Source organism: Ptychodera flava, chromosome 12 (assembly GCF_041260155.1).
Source record: "Ptychodera flava strain L36383 chromosome 12, AS_Pfla_20210202, whole genome shotgun sequence".
NCBI classification, from domain to species: domain Eukaryota; kingdom Metazoa; phylum Hemichordata; class Enteropneusta; family Ptychoderidae; genus Ptychodera; species Ptychodera flava.
In genome coordinates, this window is record NC_091939.1 from 26403066 (window position 1) to 26417159 (window position 14094).

At 40.2% G+C, this 14094-nt stretch overlaps 3 protein-coding genes across 3 annotated transcripts; all 3 read left to right on the top strand.

Annotated features, from left to right (window-relative positions):
• The first annotated feature begins 2626 nt into the window (after positions 1 to 2626).
• Positions 2627 to 2938, top strand: LOC139146212 (histone H4). Its single transcript, XM_070717620.1, has one exon. The coding sequence runs from the start codon at positions 2627 to 2629 to the stop codon at positions 2936 to 2938; it is 312 nt and encodes a 103-aa protein (XP_070573721.1).
• A 4250-nt stretch (positions 2939 to 7188) lies between these two features.
• On the top strand, positions 7189 to 7500 carry LOC139146213 (histone H4). Its single transcript, XM_070717621.1, has one exon. The coding sequence runs from the start codon at positions 7189 to 7191 to the stop codon at positions 7498 to 7500; it is 312 nt and encodes a 103-aa protein (XP_070573722.1).
• A 4973-nt stretch (positions 7501 to 12473) lies between these two features.
• On the top strand, positions 12474 to 13346 carry LOC139146130 (histone H2B, gonadal-like). The gene has a single exon (XM_070717557.1). It carries the CDS (start codon positions 12524 to 12526, stop codon positions 12890 to 12892), a length of 369 nt encoding a protein of 122 aa, XP_070573658.1. The 5' UTR covers positions 12474 to 12523; the 3' UTR covers positions 12893 to 13346.
• The last annotated feature ends 748 nt before the right edge of the window (positions 13347 to 14094 follow it).

Below are 14094 nucleotides of genomic sequence, written 5' to 3' on the forward strand. Positions count from 1 at the left end.
ACATATTTAAATATCTCAATGCGCTTTACATTAAAAACAAAGAAATAAGTGACTTAAAGATTCAACGATTGCTGCAATTCAATATCAGGCACGGGGTCACAGTATCTTACTGATCTTCTTCACCAGTATTATTCTTAAAGACAACAGTCGAATTTCAACATTCTCTAGAACCCAAACGCACAAAAAAATTATTTCGGTGAACTACCTCTCTCTTATGCTTCTTTTTCTTCATGGAACACTTTCCCTGTGAATCTTCGGCACTCACGCCCATTAACGTCTTTTCGTAACTCTCAGACGACTTATCCTTTCATATGATTGCTTACTTTTTCTTCAACTCTTTTGCAGAGCCTTAATCTCATGGAGATTATTAGCTTTACAATCTTCAATCTTCATTATCATCTTCTTCTTCTTCGTGCTAAGTGGTTTTTGATTTGATTTCATTTTATTAGAGAAATATTTAGGAACACGTTAAAATACAGAATATTAAATAAATACCAAAAAAGTACTAGATAAAATTACACCAAGCACAACAACACTGCTACAGTAAAGAAAAACAACTGAAAATTAATTGCCGAGGATTGCACAAAAAAGTTTAAAACGTATTCCAATTGTGGTCCTCAAAAGAAAACAAAACATTTCATGAAGACAGTGTCGCTACGATCACCAAATAAATAGCTAAAAGTGGTACCACCTAACAAGCAAACAAAAAACTGTCCACGGCAACTGGAGCGGGGCATAACTGATTGCTTTGGATATTATGATCCCTGACGAGCAGCGCGTTTTAACAGGAGGCAGGAAATGATAAATTGGACATTTGGGACAGTACATTGATTATCGAGTGACAACACGTTAAAGATGGTCCTACTCTACTGTTTTTGCATACCAATTAATACACGTGACTTGTAGCAAAAGGATAAAGGATAGATATCCTAAAGGATAGTTCTATTCTAGAAGATGTGGTGGCCCTGAAGAGAAGCAAAAATGAACATACAATACACGAAGGTATACGTAAATGTTATCTAGAAAATTGATAGACGTCCAATTTCAGTAATGTTAAAGAAGGTAGCTTTGGCACATTGCTCGATCCTCACCGAAAGCTTCGCCGAAGTTTCTATTTGGACATCGTATAACGTCGACACTTTAACGTCTCTATCAATAGCTGTACTTGTATGAAGCCAACTTCTATAATGTCCCGTCAAAAGTCGCCATGTTCGAGCGTTTTGGCGCGAAAGGTCTCACACATTCTACATTTTCTGGACATTTTCCGTCCCTTTCTCATCAAATGTCGGTAAAATGACTTGTCATTGTATTCTTTACTGCGTCGGTATCCGTCATAGTCACAAAAGTTCTTTTACCGGTTCCATGATCCAGTGCGCGCCAGGCTATACAAAGCGTACGTTACGCCATACACTCTCGAGAACTCGAGGGTCTATGGTTACGCATAGAATTTCTCAGCCGTAGGGTACACGCAGGGTATGTTTCTCGTAGAACTCTATGGCAGATTGCACCCTGACCTATATTATCGTCGCTGATGGTTAGAATATACATGGGGCATTATTTTGCATTGCAAATATGTGTCATTCTTCTATAACAATCCGTTGTACAACACAAATCAGTATGTTTTAGTTGTTTTGAGTATATATCCGGTGTTTGATATTGCAACTACAATGCATTGTGGGATAACCGGAAAAAGGTCTATAAAGGAGAGTCTATACTCCTCGGATATAGCCATAGGGGAAAGAAATCAGTCCCCTGGGGTGGGGAGGGAGGGTTTTTTTGTGCAACGGTTTACCTTATTTGATTTTATTAATTTTGACTCTGATATTTCAAATAAAGAGTTCAACTCCACACCGTCTGACTGTTTTCTTTATTGCTGCAAGTAATTTTATTAATTTTGACTGTGATATTTCAAATAAAGAGTTCAACTCTACACCGTCTGACTGCTTTATTATTACCGACAAGTCCTTATCTCCTCTCCAACTTGTGTATACACCACTGTAATTGCTCCGAAAACATTGCCAACTTGCTAATCCGCTGTCCGTATCAGCGGATTAAATGATTGAGTCAACACCACAGCCGTCCCACACGCATTAAAAGAAGGACCCTTATTTTACTACGTGTGTGACGGCTGTGGTGTTGACTCAATCACTTAATCCGCTGATACGGACAGCGGATTAGCAAGTTGGCAATGTTTTCGGAGCAATTACAGTGGTGTATACACAAGTTGGAGAGGAGATAAGGACTTGTCGGTAATATATAAAGCAGTCAGACGGTGTAGAGTTGAACTCTTTATTTGAAATATCACACTCAGTCAAAATTAATAAAATCAAATAAGGTAAACCGTTGCACAAAAAACCCTCCTCCCCACCCCAGGGTCCTTTCATCTGTTCCCTGTGATATAGCTTGCCAGTCATCAGATTTACACCAAGGATTGAAGAAATGTGTTAATTATATGCATTAATTGGCCAATTAGACATCAGTAGTGTCTTTTATGTTTCCATGCACGAGAAAAGGTAACTATTATTGTTATGTAAATCTATATCAAGCGTTCTCTACTGCGTTCGCAAATAATCTATATCAAGCTGTTTAGATACTGAGAACGTCATCTTCACATTCAACTGCAATCATGTCTGGTCGTGGCAAAGGAGGAAAAGGTCTTGGAAAAGGAGGCGCCAAACGTCATCGTAAGGTACTGCGAGATAACATCCAGGGTATCACCAAACCAGCTATTCGTCGTCTGGCCCGTCGTGGTGGTGTCAAGCGTATCTCTGGTCTCATCTACGAAGAAACCCGTGGTGTCTTGAAGGTGTTTTTGGAGAACGTCATCCGTGATGCCGTCACCTACACCGAGCACGCCAAGAGAAAGACCGTCACCGCCATGGATGTGGTCTACGCTCTGAAACGCCAGGGCCGTACTCTGTACGGTTTCGGCGGTTAGATCACCGATTACAAAACCCTTACCTAACGGCCCTTTTCAGGGCCACCACATTTTCCAAAAAGAGAACTACCGTGTCTATATAATTCTTTTCTTGTTGGTTTCTCTCACTTTCCATATTGAACCCTTTTGAAACTAACTATATCTCGAATATGACATTTCAAATGATCAAATGCACGTACATTCAGCAATCCAGAAGAAAGTACCACAGTTCAATGGTGCATGTCCCATTTATTTCCCTTGTTTCGATCGAAAATGACAGAGATGTATTTATGTATGAGATCCCAGGAGATGAATTGAAACTCTATGGTGTTAAAACAGTATAACTAAATTTCACTTTCCCAATTTCAGTCCAATTTTGTCTCTTGAGGACGCCCTTTCTTTACAACAAGAAATTTGGGACTGATAAACGACTCTATACCCTGAAGTTGTCCGTCTGACCTAAATCCCCGGTCATGGAGGTCGCCTCTCTACCACAGGCTAAGACAATGTACAATTCATATTCACAAAAAGGAAAATGACAGTTTATGTTGACCCGTTGAGAAATCGAGGTGTATGACTGGGTGCGAGTTGAGTTACGGTGAAAATGATAAACAAAATTCAGAAGGCCGAAGGAAATAAACGAACTTCGACTTGAGTCATTAAAACTTCCATTTCAGGGGAATAGTTAAATAATAACACATGAGAGCGAGGGCAATGTCACGATTTATTGCCTGCTCAAGGGATGGTGGTCATGATCGAAATAATGATGATGCCCGAGCCGTGACGAGGGCATCATCAGTATTTCGATCATGACCACCAGCCCGAGGGCAGGCAAAAAATCGTGATATTGCCCTAGCTCTCATGTGTTATTATTTTTATTACACCGAACAAGCAAACATGCAAAGATACAAAAACACAAAGACTTCTTCGAGTACAGTTCGCCTTTCTGAGTCCGGACCTCAGCGTAAAATGTTGTCAGTGCCGAGTCCAGGATTGCCGCTGAAAGTTTGCCGATCTCCTCGGTGGCGTATCCAAATTTGTTGCTTGCATAGTCGCTGAACTCAGAAATTGCATTGCTTGTTGCCATTTTCGTTCGTTTGCTGTTTACTTGCATCAAAATATCGTCTAACTGTGCCGGTGACAGCTCGCATGACCTTTCGCAGCGATAGTAGCAACACAGGGTACAGGGGAAAGTCCCCTGGGGTGGGGAGGAAGGTGTCTTTTGTGCAACGGTTTACCTGATTTGATTTTATTAATTTTGACCATGATATTTCAAATGCGTGTGGGACGGCTGTGGTGTTGACTCAATCACTTAATCCGCTGATACGGACAGCGGATTAGCAAGTTGGCAATGTTTTAGGAGCAATTACAGTGGTGTATACACAAGTTAGAGAGGAGATAAGGACTTGTCGGTAATAATAAAGTAGTCAGACGGTGTAGAGTTGAACTCTTTATTTGAAATATCACAGTCAAAATTAATAAAATCAAATAAGGTTAACTGTTGCACAAAAGACACCTTCCTCCCCACCCCAGGGGACTTTCCCCTGTACCCTGTGGTAGCAAGTACAAGCGAACGACAATTTGTTATGCGCAGAAAGGATGCGCAGTAAGTAAAATGACGATTGATGTAATATCAAATGCAGAGGGCATCATCAAGTTCTTTTACATGTCACGTGAGTCGTGTTTAACCAATGGCAGTGCATGCTGAATGAGTGAGGTGTAATAATACGTTATAAACAGCAATTTGGTAAAATGATGAATTACATATTATAGATATATCGAAAGTTAAGATTGGAGTAATTTAAGATACATCCGACAGAGTAATCTTGTCTATACATTCATTCTACTCAAAAGTTAGCATAACGATGTATGGTTTCGAATTATTGTGTAGCAAACAAAGTTATTCCATGCAGGATATTTATTCCCAGTTATTTAAAGTAAGACAATCTTTTTCGCCTCCAAGTAAGACCGTGTAAGCGTGTTGTGAACTTGAAAAAAAGTTGTGACACGATAAAAAAGTTCGGAAGATTGTATTATGTTCCAAGAGTCATGGGCAAGTCTAATACCCTTCGAATTATTCGGTTTGAACAAGACATACGAATTTGCTTGTACCTATGTAAATCAAGAAGTTCGTAAAACCTCAAAATAGATAAAAGTCATACAGAAATAGACATATGGTGGATAAGAGGTCAAAGTGGAGGCAGCAAAGAAAAAAATGATGTTCGCAAAGTAACATACCTATGGCTGCATCGTGTGATATTAAACACTCCACGCATTGTAGCTACCTATAGCACAGAGTACCATAGACAGTCTATGATGTTACTCTGTGCCTATAGGTACCTCTTAAAAAGGACCGTGTTGGGAATATGGAAATAATTTTTGTCATTTTCTAACTATTTGGCGCGCAACGAACAATATCCCGAACAGACGGCTGTTTGTCTCTTGCTGCCCGGTGAGCTTGCCAAGCACGCCGTCAGTGAGGGCACCAAAGCCGTCACTAGTTCCAAGTAAATTGTATGCCTAGCATACACATACCAAACGGCCCTTCTCAGGGCCAACACATTCTCCAAGAAGAGAACTACCGCCGTGCACTGCAAACAAATCAATACTGATCACCCTAAGCACGGTCACTCCACAACCAAGCCCCAAGAAGCAAACCTGCCATAAGTCTAGCTTTTAGCCAGATCATAAACTACAGCAAAAAGGACCTCTTTAAAACTTGTTATATCAATCCGTCACATTGGTTGCTTAACAATACATATTTCAAATAGACATGTGCATATATACATTCATTAGAAAAGGTCATTTTATTTTCTATGAAAACTTTGCAACTGTTCACATTAAAAGAAATTCAACATTCTATTCATTTTTACTGGATATAATGCAGCTTCCGCTTTCTGTTAATGCCGTTTGCATTCGATGAAGCACTTGGTTCAGATAATGTCTATTCGGTAGGTCGGGTTTAGAAAAGATTTATTTATAGTCAAAAATGCCGTATTCAATTCGGCGAAAGTTTTGCAAATGCCTGTTGAGGGCTGACGACGTTGCTATATGTGTCGGTGGCATCGTAAAAAGCTGTAAAAAGTTTAAATATCATAGTGTTGAGGCTCAATACAATCCTATGTTACTAGAGGGCTATTGATAGGAGCATTTGCGTACTTTGGGTCGTACAAAATCTTTTCATCACGATGGGGAAACTGTAGAGCCTCATATGTAAGATCTTTGTGGATGGTTGTATGATGAACTCATTTTCAAGAGTCGACCATGTGTTCAGGTGTGGCAAAGGGAATACGGTAAATTATCTGAAAATTAAACTAAATTTAATAAGTCATAATATGAGGGCTAAACATTCTTTTATTGTCCGATTATCTAACATCCGCTAACAAACTTTTAGCGAACATTTCGCGATGTGCTTGGGCTTGAAATTGACACGGTCCAGCGGGGAACTGCATCTTGTCGATCAAGGTAAATGGCATGTCGGTGGAGATACACAGAGAGAGACTTCAACAATGAAAGTGGAAAATTTCAGGGATGGTATGTCTTTTGTGCGATCTATTAAATTAGTAATATCATTTTATGAGTCGAAAATTGTGGACAGTGCCGCAGTTGTTGAATGTACATACAATGAAAGTAATGTAACATCAGTAATTTTAGTTAGCAATGAAATTGAAGGTCACTTGTCTTGGCGTCCTAAGCCCCGTATATATAGTCATTTTCATATGATACTACTCGAGTCATTATCTTTCCCCTTTGTAAACATATTCTGCTAAACATATTCTGCAATCAATTGTGACATAAACCCATACGTGAGTCATCTCTTGGTACGTATTCATGATGATTTTTTCAGAAAAAGGGTGATTTCTCAAAATCTGGTAAACACATTACATTTCATCCGACACTTGGCGAAATAATGTTTTACAGTATTTTTGGTGAAAGGATTGTTGTTTTAAAGTTTAGACGTGGACGCAGGTTTAAAAACGAAAATTATGTACATAAAAAGAGCGGTCAACATAATTAATCGAAAAATGCGCAATTATCCCTAATAGATCACAAGCCCTTTGCTAAACATAATCGATTGGAGAAATGCGTTAATTATATGCATTAGTTGACCAATCAATGAGACAACAGTTGATCTGTTCAAACGCGGCGCGAAAAGGTTTCGCTCACTACTTGTCATTTAAATTTCATTGGGCGTTTTCTGTGGCGTTCACAGACGATCTATATAAAGGTGCAGATTGTGAGCAAAGTCATCTTCACGTTCAACTGCAATCATGTCTGGTCGTGGTAAAGGAGGCAAAGGTCTGGGAAAAGGAGGCGCCAAGCGTCATCGTAAGGTACTGCGAGACAACATCCAGGGTATCACCAAGCCAGCTATCCGTCGTCTGGCCCGTCGTGGTGGTGTCAAGCGTATCTCTGGTCTCATCTACGAAGAAACCCGTGGTGTCTTGAAGGTGTTCTTGGAGAACGTCATCCGTGATGCCGTCACCTACACCGAGCACGCCAAGAGAAAGACCGTCACCGCCATGGATGTGGTCTACGCTCTGAAACGCCAGGGCCGTACTCTGTACGGTTTCGGCGGTTAGATCATCAATTACAAAACCCATACCAAACGGCCCTTTTCAGGGCCACCACATTTTCCAAAAAGAGAACTACCGTGCTCATATGATTCCATTAATGAATGTTTCTATCACTCCTTTTAATAATGTGTCGAAATTTCACTAACTCTTTGTATCTCGAAGTGAACATATTTAAATGATGGAGAAACACACCAAAGTTATCATTGCTTTAAGATGACATAGTTTTTAAGTTTGCTCTTCATAAAAAGTCATCGATGTGTCCTGGCGTATTTCAGACGGTGATAGTGTAAAAACGAACGAAGCTATTTTATAGTTTGAAGCGATCGGCAGTGATTTCGATTGTATTCTTATTATGGCTACAATATCCGTTATTGCCAGGAGTAGAGGTAACTCTGAATTTAATAATAACAGGACTGAAAATTGATTCAAGCTGTGAAAGTGAATCATTTCCCGGGGTTCGCAAACTTGATCCTCCGTGTACTGATGTATATATTCAAATCACTTTGAATAATCTGGTCTCCCCTTTGTAAAGCACCCTGCATTAGTCAACAACCGGACATCCGGTAGCTCCTATATTGCACCACAGGGGGCAGATGAAAGTCCCCTTGGCTGGGGAGGAGGTTTTCTTTGTGCAACGGTTTACCTTTAATATTTGATTTTATTAATTTTGACTGTGATATTTCAAATAAAAGCTTTCGACTCCAAACTGTCTGACTGTGTTTCCAATTCCTTATCTCCTCTTCAACCAGTGTACATACCACTCTAATTGCTGCGCAAACATTGCCAACTTGTTAATGACTGAGCGTATCAGCTGATTAGCTTATTTAAGTCAACACCACAGCCGTCCCAAGGACGGAACGAACAATCGGGAAACACGCAGTGCGTCGAAAGTCCTGATTCGTGGAGCGATGTGCCACATTTGCCATGTGATGGCGCCCTAAACCTGAAACTTAGGCCTGCACTCTTCTGAAGTCGTCCTACCATGGAAGTCTCTCATTGCCCATGTTCAAACATGTGACATATAGATATTGATAACGAGAAAATTACAAAGTTTACAGTACGTTGTCGTTGATTTGCGATCGCACATACACAATGGTGAAAGTTTATGATGATTCAACATATTTCAGCCAGCAAAACGAAATAACCACGACACTGCCATAGAATAATACAACGCTTTTTGCACCCCTCCCCCTCTTTTTTCTAAAAAATATTTCCCAAGCGTTCAAGTGTATTGAAGGAATGTGTCATTCCCTTCAAAGGCAATGACAAACTATCGCTTTTTATTGCATTGGATCCTCACAAGCAGCGCTTTTTAATAGCATCCAGCGACACTTTGGAAACTTATTCACAGTCATTTTATTAACCATGAAAAGTCGCCCTTTCTGGTACTGTAACATACTGTAATGAAACACTACGCTCTCCACGAGCTAGAGTACGGCAAAACTCGCTCTCGTCTTTGCGACTCGCTGAACACTTTACAATACTTTGCATTGAGCAGAGTGACATGGCACTGAAGGCGATACTAGTTTTTTATGTAAAACTCTACAGTTTTCGTAGGCAATCTAATACATAAGAATTTTCAATATCAGTTTTCTTGGAAGATGTTTACGGGGGTTTGCTGTGAAAAGGAACTAAAGTTACAAAATATACACGGAAGAGTGCGTAAAATAAAACCGTGCCGTCTGAATAAAGTAAAAGAACTTTGCTCCAGCCTCACCCAAAGTTTCAACAAAGCACGTGTATTTCTGTTTGAACAGTGTATCTATCACTGTAATGTCTCTATCACTACCTGTATTTGTTTGAAGCCAAATTCTAATGTCCCGCCATAATTCAACATATTCGAGCCTTTGAGCTCGAAAGCTTTCGCACATTCTACATTAACATCAGGAACAATTCATTCAAAGATTGCCATGAAAGTCATGTTCACACTTCTTTCTTTACAAAGTTCACATTAATAATAGGCCCTCCTGTGATTTATGTCAACGCCATTTCAGGCACATTGCTTATACGCTGGGAACGCTTCACACCAAGTAAGACAATAGAAGCGTTATGTAGTCCACCAGCTAAGTGCCTATAGACGGGTGGATAATCTTTCACCGGAACCATGCCCCGCCTTCTTCTAGGGTATATGCCTATACCTTTGTTGCTGGTAAAATGCCGGCAAAAAAGTCATGTTTTCGCAACTCTTTACCGCGTCGGTATCCTGTTGGACCACTATTCTGGATCAAAATGTTAATCTCTCTTTTTTTTAACATAAAATCACTCTTTTATTCAGAGAAACACAGATGGTCGAGTAATTGAGCCTAAAGGTATTGAGGTATAATGTATATATATAAGAAAGTAAAATCACTGCTCGGGCTCGGAAAAGTATTTCTTCAGGCCATGCAAAACAAAGAAATTGTTACTCAGAATCGCCGCTTCTCGTTTAGCCATTGCAATCTGATTTATTTATTTATTTATTTATTTTTTTGAGATTATAACAATTATAAACTCCCACATTGCAATTAGTTTAGTGTTATCTGTTAGTATCTAAATTGTTCGCGTCCTTTGGACACTGAATGAGACTTGAATGTGGAGCCCGGGCAGAACCAATACACAACAAGTTGAATTACACTCATCGGGAGTCGACTCTCAGCGGTAATTGCTGTTTCGTAAAGGTTATTGCATCATGAGTATCGAATTGTTCACTGACATTCGACGCGATGGCTGCAAATTAGCTGAGTTCCCAAAGAAGATGCTCGCGAATCGCTGCGCACTTCACCATGATTGTGACGTATGAGAATTGATTGGGTCTGGAAAGTGAGACTCATTACTGCATGTGGAACTTTACTATTTCAGTACTCAAAACTCATACATATACACGTTTTCAACATTAGTTGTCTTTTAAAGGATATGCAAGGGGGGCCTGAAAAAGAGTAAAAAGGGAAAAATACGCGGAGGTCAATAAAAACGTTGCAGTTCAAAAAAGCTAATAAAGAATGTCGTTTTTGAATTATGCTTGATCATCACCCAAAGTTTCAATGAAGCACGTGTGCGTTTCTATTTGATCAGCGTGTAAATCACTGTAATGCCTCTATCACTACTTCTTATATCCCGCCAAAATTCAGCATCTTCGAGCGTTTGAGCGCGAAAAGTTTCACACATTCTTAATTGACGTCAGGAACAATTCATTTAAAGTTTGACATGAAAGTCATTTTCACTCTTCTTTCTCTATATATCGATGTACAAGCCATTTCAGCAACATTCAGTTTCGGAGCTCATTGCATATGCAATGAGAACGCCTCGCAAAAAGTTAGACAATACAGTCATTATATAGTCCACGAGGTGTGAGCCCACTGAATGTTATTTGTCGGAGGCAAAGGCCATCTAGAATCGTCATTTTCAAGGGATACTACGATTACAATATCGAGTCATTATCTTTCGCCTGTGTGAAGGTAAAAAGAAGCGACCGGTGGCGTCTTGAAGGTGTTCTTAGAGAACGTTATCCGTGATGCTGTCACCTACACCGAATACGCCAAGAGAAAGACCGTCACCGCCATGGATGTGGTCTACGGTCTCAAACGCCAGGGCCGTACTCTGTACGGTTTTTGCGGTTAAATCGCCGATTGCAAAGTCCATACAAACGGTTCTTTTCAGGGCCACCACATTTTCCAAAAAGAGAACTACCGCGTTTATCATATTCTGTTTGTGTTGGTTTCTGTCACTTTTTATTGTCATATTGACCATCTATCCTCTCACTCTTTTATCAATGAATAGTATTTCGAAATGTACATTCGCGTGAATAAAAAGTAAGTGACGTAATATGTAATAGCAATCGATAATATCTGACATTGCAATGACTAGAGGCATATCTGATAGAATTAAGACATAAAGAGACCGAACTTGTTTCCGGAAGTGAAGAGTGTAAATCACGGGTTCGCAAATTGGATCCGTTATTCAAGAAAGTATTGCGAGTACAGTTTGTCTGATTCAATCTTTTGAACAACCTGGCTCCTCTTTGTAAAGTCTCTTGCGTTCGTCAACGACCAGACGTCACTTCTCTGCGGCATCGACAGCCGAAAGGAAGAAACGAATGATCTGTAAACACGAAGTTCGTCGAAAGCCCCTGTTAGTGCGTTGGTGAAGGTGGGAAAAGGTTCCACTTTTGCTGTGCGAGGGCGCCCTTCATTGACAACCCGAAACCACAGACTCCTTGTTTGAGTTGAAACTTGGACTTGGGGCGCGTTCGATTTGCACTATCGTGATTGGCCAATCATGATCGTGATCGATTACGCCACAGGGGTTGGGTTGGCACTGAAAGCTGAAATGGCGGTAATTTTAAAGCTTCAGAGGATAAAATTTAATTTTTAAAGCCATCTTTTTAAGCGAAGAAAGTCGAAAGATGTAATTGTTTACAACAAAGTTTGGAAAAATAATTTATCTCATTTGTCCAGAACACAACAGGCGCGCGCACTATCGAAAATCGGAGAATAAATACAGTACACAACATAAACTAATACACATAAACGTACATTTGATGAAAACATATACCAATAAACTATAACAATATGAGCTTAGCGTCGCTACGTACGCTCTGGCTGGTATGGAGAAATGCGTCAACACTGAGGGCAGCCCTGTCAACTGATGGTGATAGCAAGTTTTGTTTACAACCTCGATTTCGATAATAGTATAACATGAGGGGTTGTGTGAGTTTTATTGCTGAATTTGAAACCTTCGTAAGATTGGAGTAAATTAACACTATTTCTGATTTGTTCGTGCAAAGAAAGACTTCCCGACCTTTCATTTTTATTAGATAAATGTGACTATCGCTTTCACTGTAAGCTCACGTCCACGTATCACAAAATCAATTACCATGCTAAAATTGCTTTCTTGATGGTTCGCACCTTTTCCCGCCAAACAATAGCGATCCTTCATTTGCATGTGTTTGCTTATAAATCAGGCTAATTTTTGTGTGGTTGTCATTCTACATTTCTCAGCAGAACTGAGTGCTATTCTCCTTTCTCAATAAAGCCGAACATTTTTCAGCATCATGCCTGCAAAAACTAGTGGTAAAGCTGCCAAGAAGGCCGGTGTCAGCAAAGCAGCACGTACTGGAGATAAGAAGAGAAAGAGACGAAGGAAGGAAAGCTATGGTATCTACATCTACAAAGTGTTGAAACAAGTCCACCCCGATACTGGCGTCTCCTCCAAAGCCATGTCAATCATGAACAGCTTTGTCAACGACATCTTCGAGCGTATCGCTGCTGAAGCATCTCGATTGGCCAACTACAACAAGCGTTCCACCATCACCAGCAGAGAGATCCAGACGGCTGTTCGTCTCTTGCTACCCGGTGAGCTTGCCAAGCACGCCGTCAGTGAGGGCACCAAAGCCGTAACCAAATACACAAGCTCAAAGTAAATTGTATGCCAAGCATACACATACAAAACGGCCCTTCTCAGGGCCACCACATTCTCCAAGAAGAGAACTACCGTCACGGCACTATAAACATGGACGTACGTCCATTCTATAAATAAATGAAAACAAATACCTCAAAAAGTAAAACTGTCTAAAATTCAGAAAGCATAGCAAACAGGGTCAGGCGCGACGCGACGTTTACTGTGTTCGCGCTGTCGATATTCAGTCGATATTTGTTCCCGAAAAATAGCGTATCTTCGTCTGTGATATATTTCTAGGCATATGCTATCTTTGAAATAGAGTATAAGAAAGACGAAAGGAAGAAGTGTAACCTGTTTTCCACGGGGGCGCTTAACGAATTCTAGTACTTAAAGGGTCCCCATACAAGGTCCTTGTCAGACCGAGAGGTCCTCTGGCATTTGCTCCATACACGAACGAACGTGAACGCCATGTTCCTCGCTCATGCAAGCGACGGACGACTGGAAATGATTGACAACTTCCGCACGGCGTACTGATATTATTCCTATAGTAGTTCAAAAGTTTAAACGCGGAATCGTCATGGAAAACTTATTTTATTTTGCAAAAAATAAAGAATTCTTTGCTTGTGCATGTGATGTCTTTACGTCACTCGTATTTTCCTTCGCTGAACGAAGAAAAATATTAGGGAATAATATCTAAGTACAATAACGAATTGTATAATAAAAGCCATCTTCTAGTATTTCATATCTTGCACGGTAACAACAAAATCGAGTAAGTTTGCAGCACAGTTTGGCGTGTCTTGATATAAATATCCTTAAACTGATCAAGTTAGTTTTTTTCTGAACAACTTTTAAAATTATTCTCCTTTTGGGTAAAGCCATAGACCCTCGAGAAAAACTTATTGTTCTCCTGCTATTGTTGAGTGTGCGAAGTACGTGTTCGACCATGACGTCATCAGCGTCGTGTCATTCTACTTTTCAGACATGGATCTATCAAACAATTCGGGGATCTTAGCTGTTCTATGCAACGTTAAGAAACAATTCTACACAATATACCAGTATGGTCAGACGTGAAACCATCCTGATTCAATTAGCGCAGAAATTCCTGGCTGGAACTGAAAGAATGTCAGAGAGGCGGACTCGGATTCTCAGACCCGAATTGTCACATTTAAGGTAGAATGCACCTCGAAAGTGAAAGACTTTTGCACAAATTTTCCTTAATTAACG

Excerpts from the sequence above, each read along its gene's own strand:
- LOC139146213 (XM_070717621.1), top strand. The coding sequence starts at position 7,189 with ATGTCTGGTCGTGGTAAAGGAGGCAAAGGTCTGGGAAAAGGAGGCGCC.
- LOC139146130 (XM_070717557.1), top strand. The coding sequence starts at position 12,524 with ATGCCTGCAAAAACTAGTGGTAAAGCTGCCAAGAAGGCCGGTGTCAGC.
- LOC139146212 (XM_070717620.1), top strand. The coding sequence starts at position 2,627 with ATGTCTGGTCGTGGCAAAGGAGGAAAAGGTCTTGGAAAAGGAGGCGCC.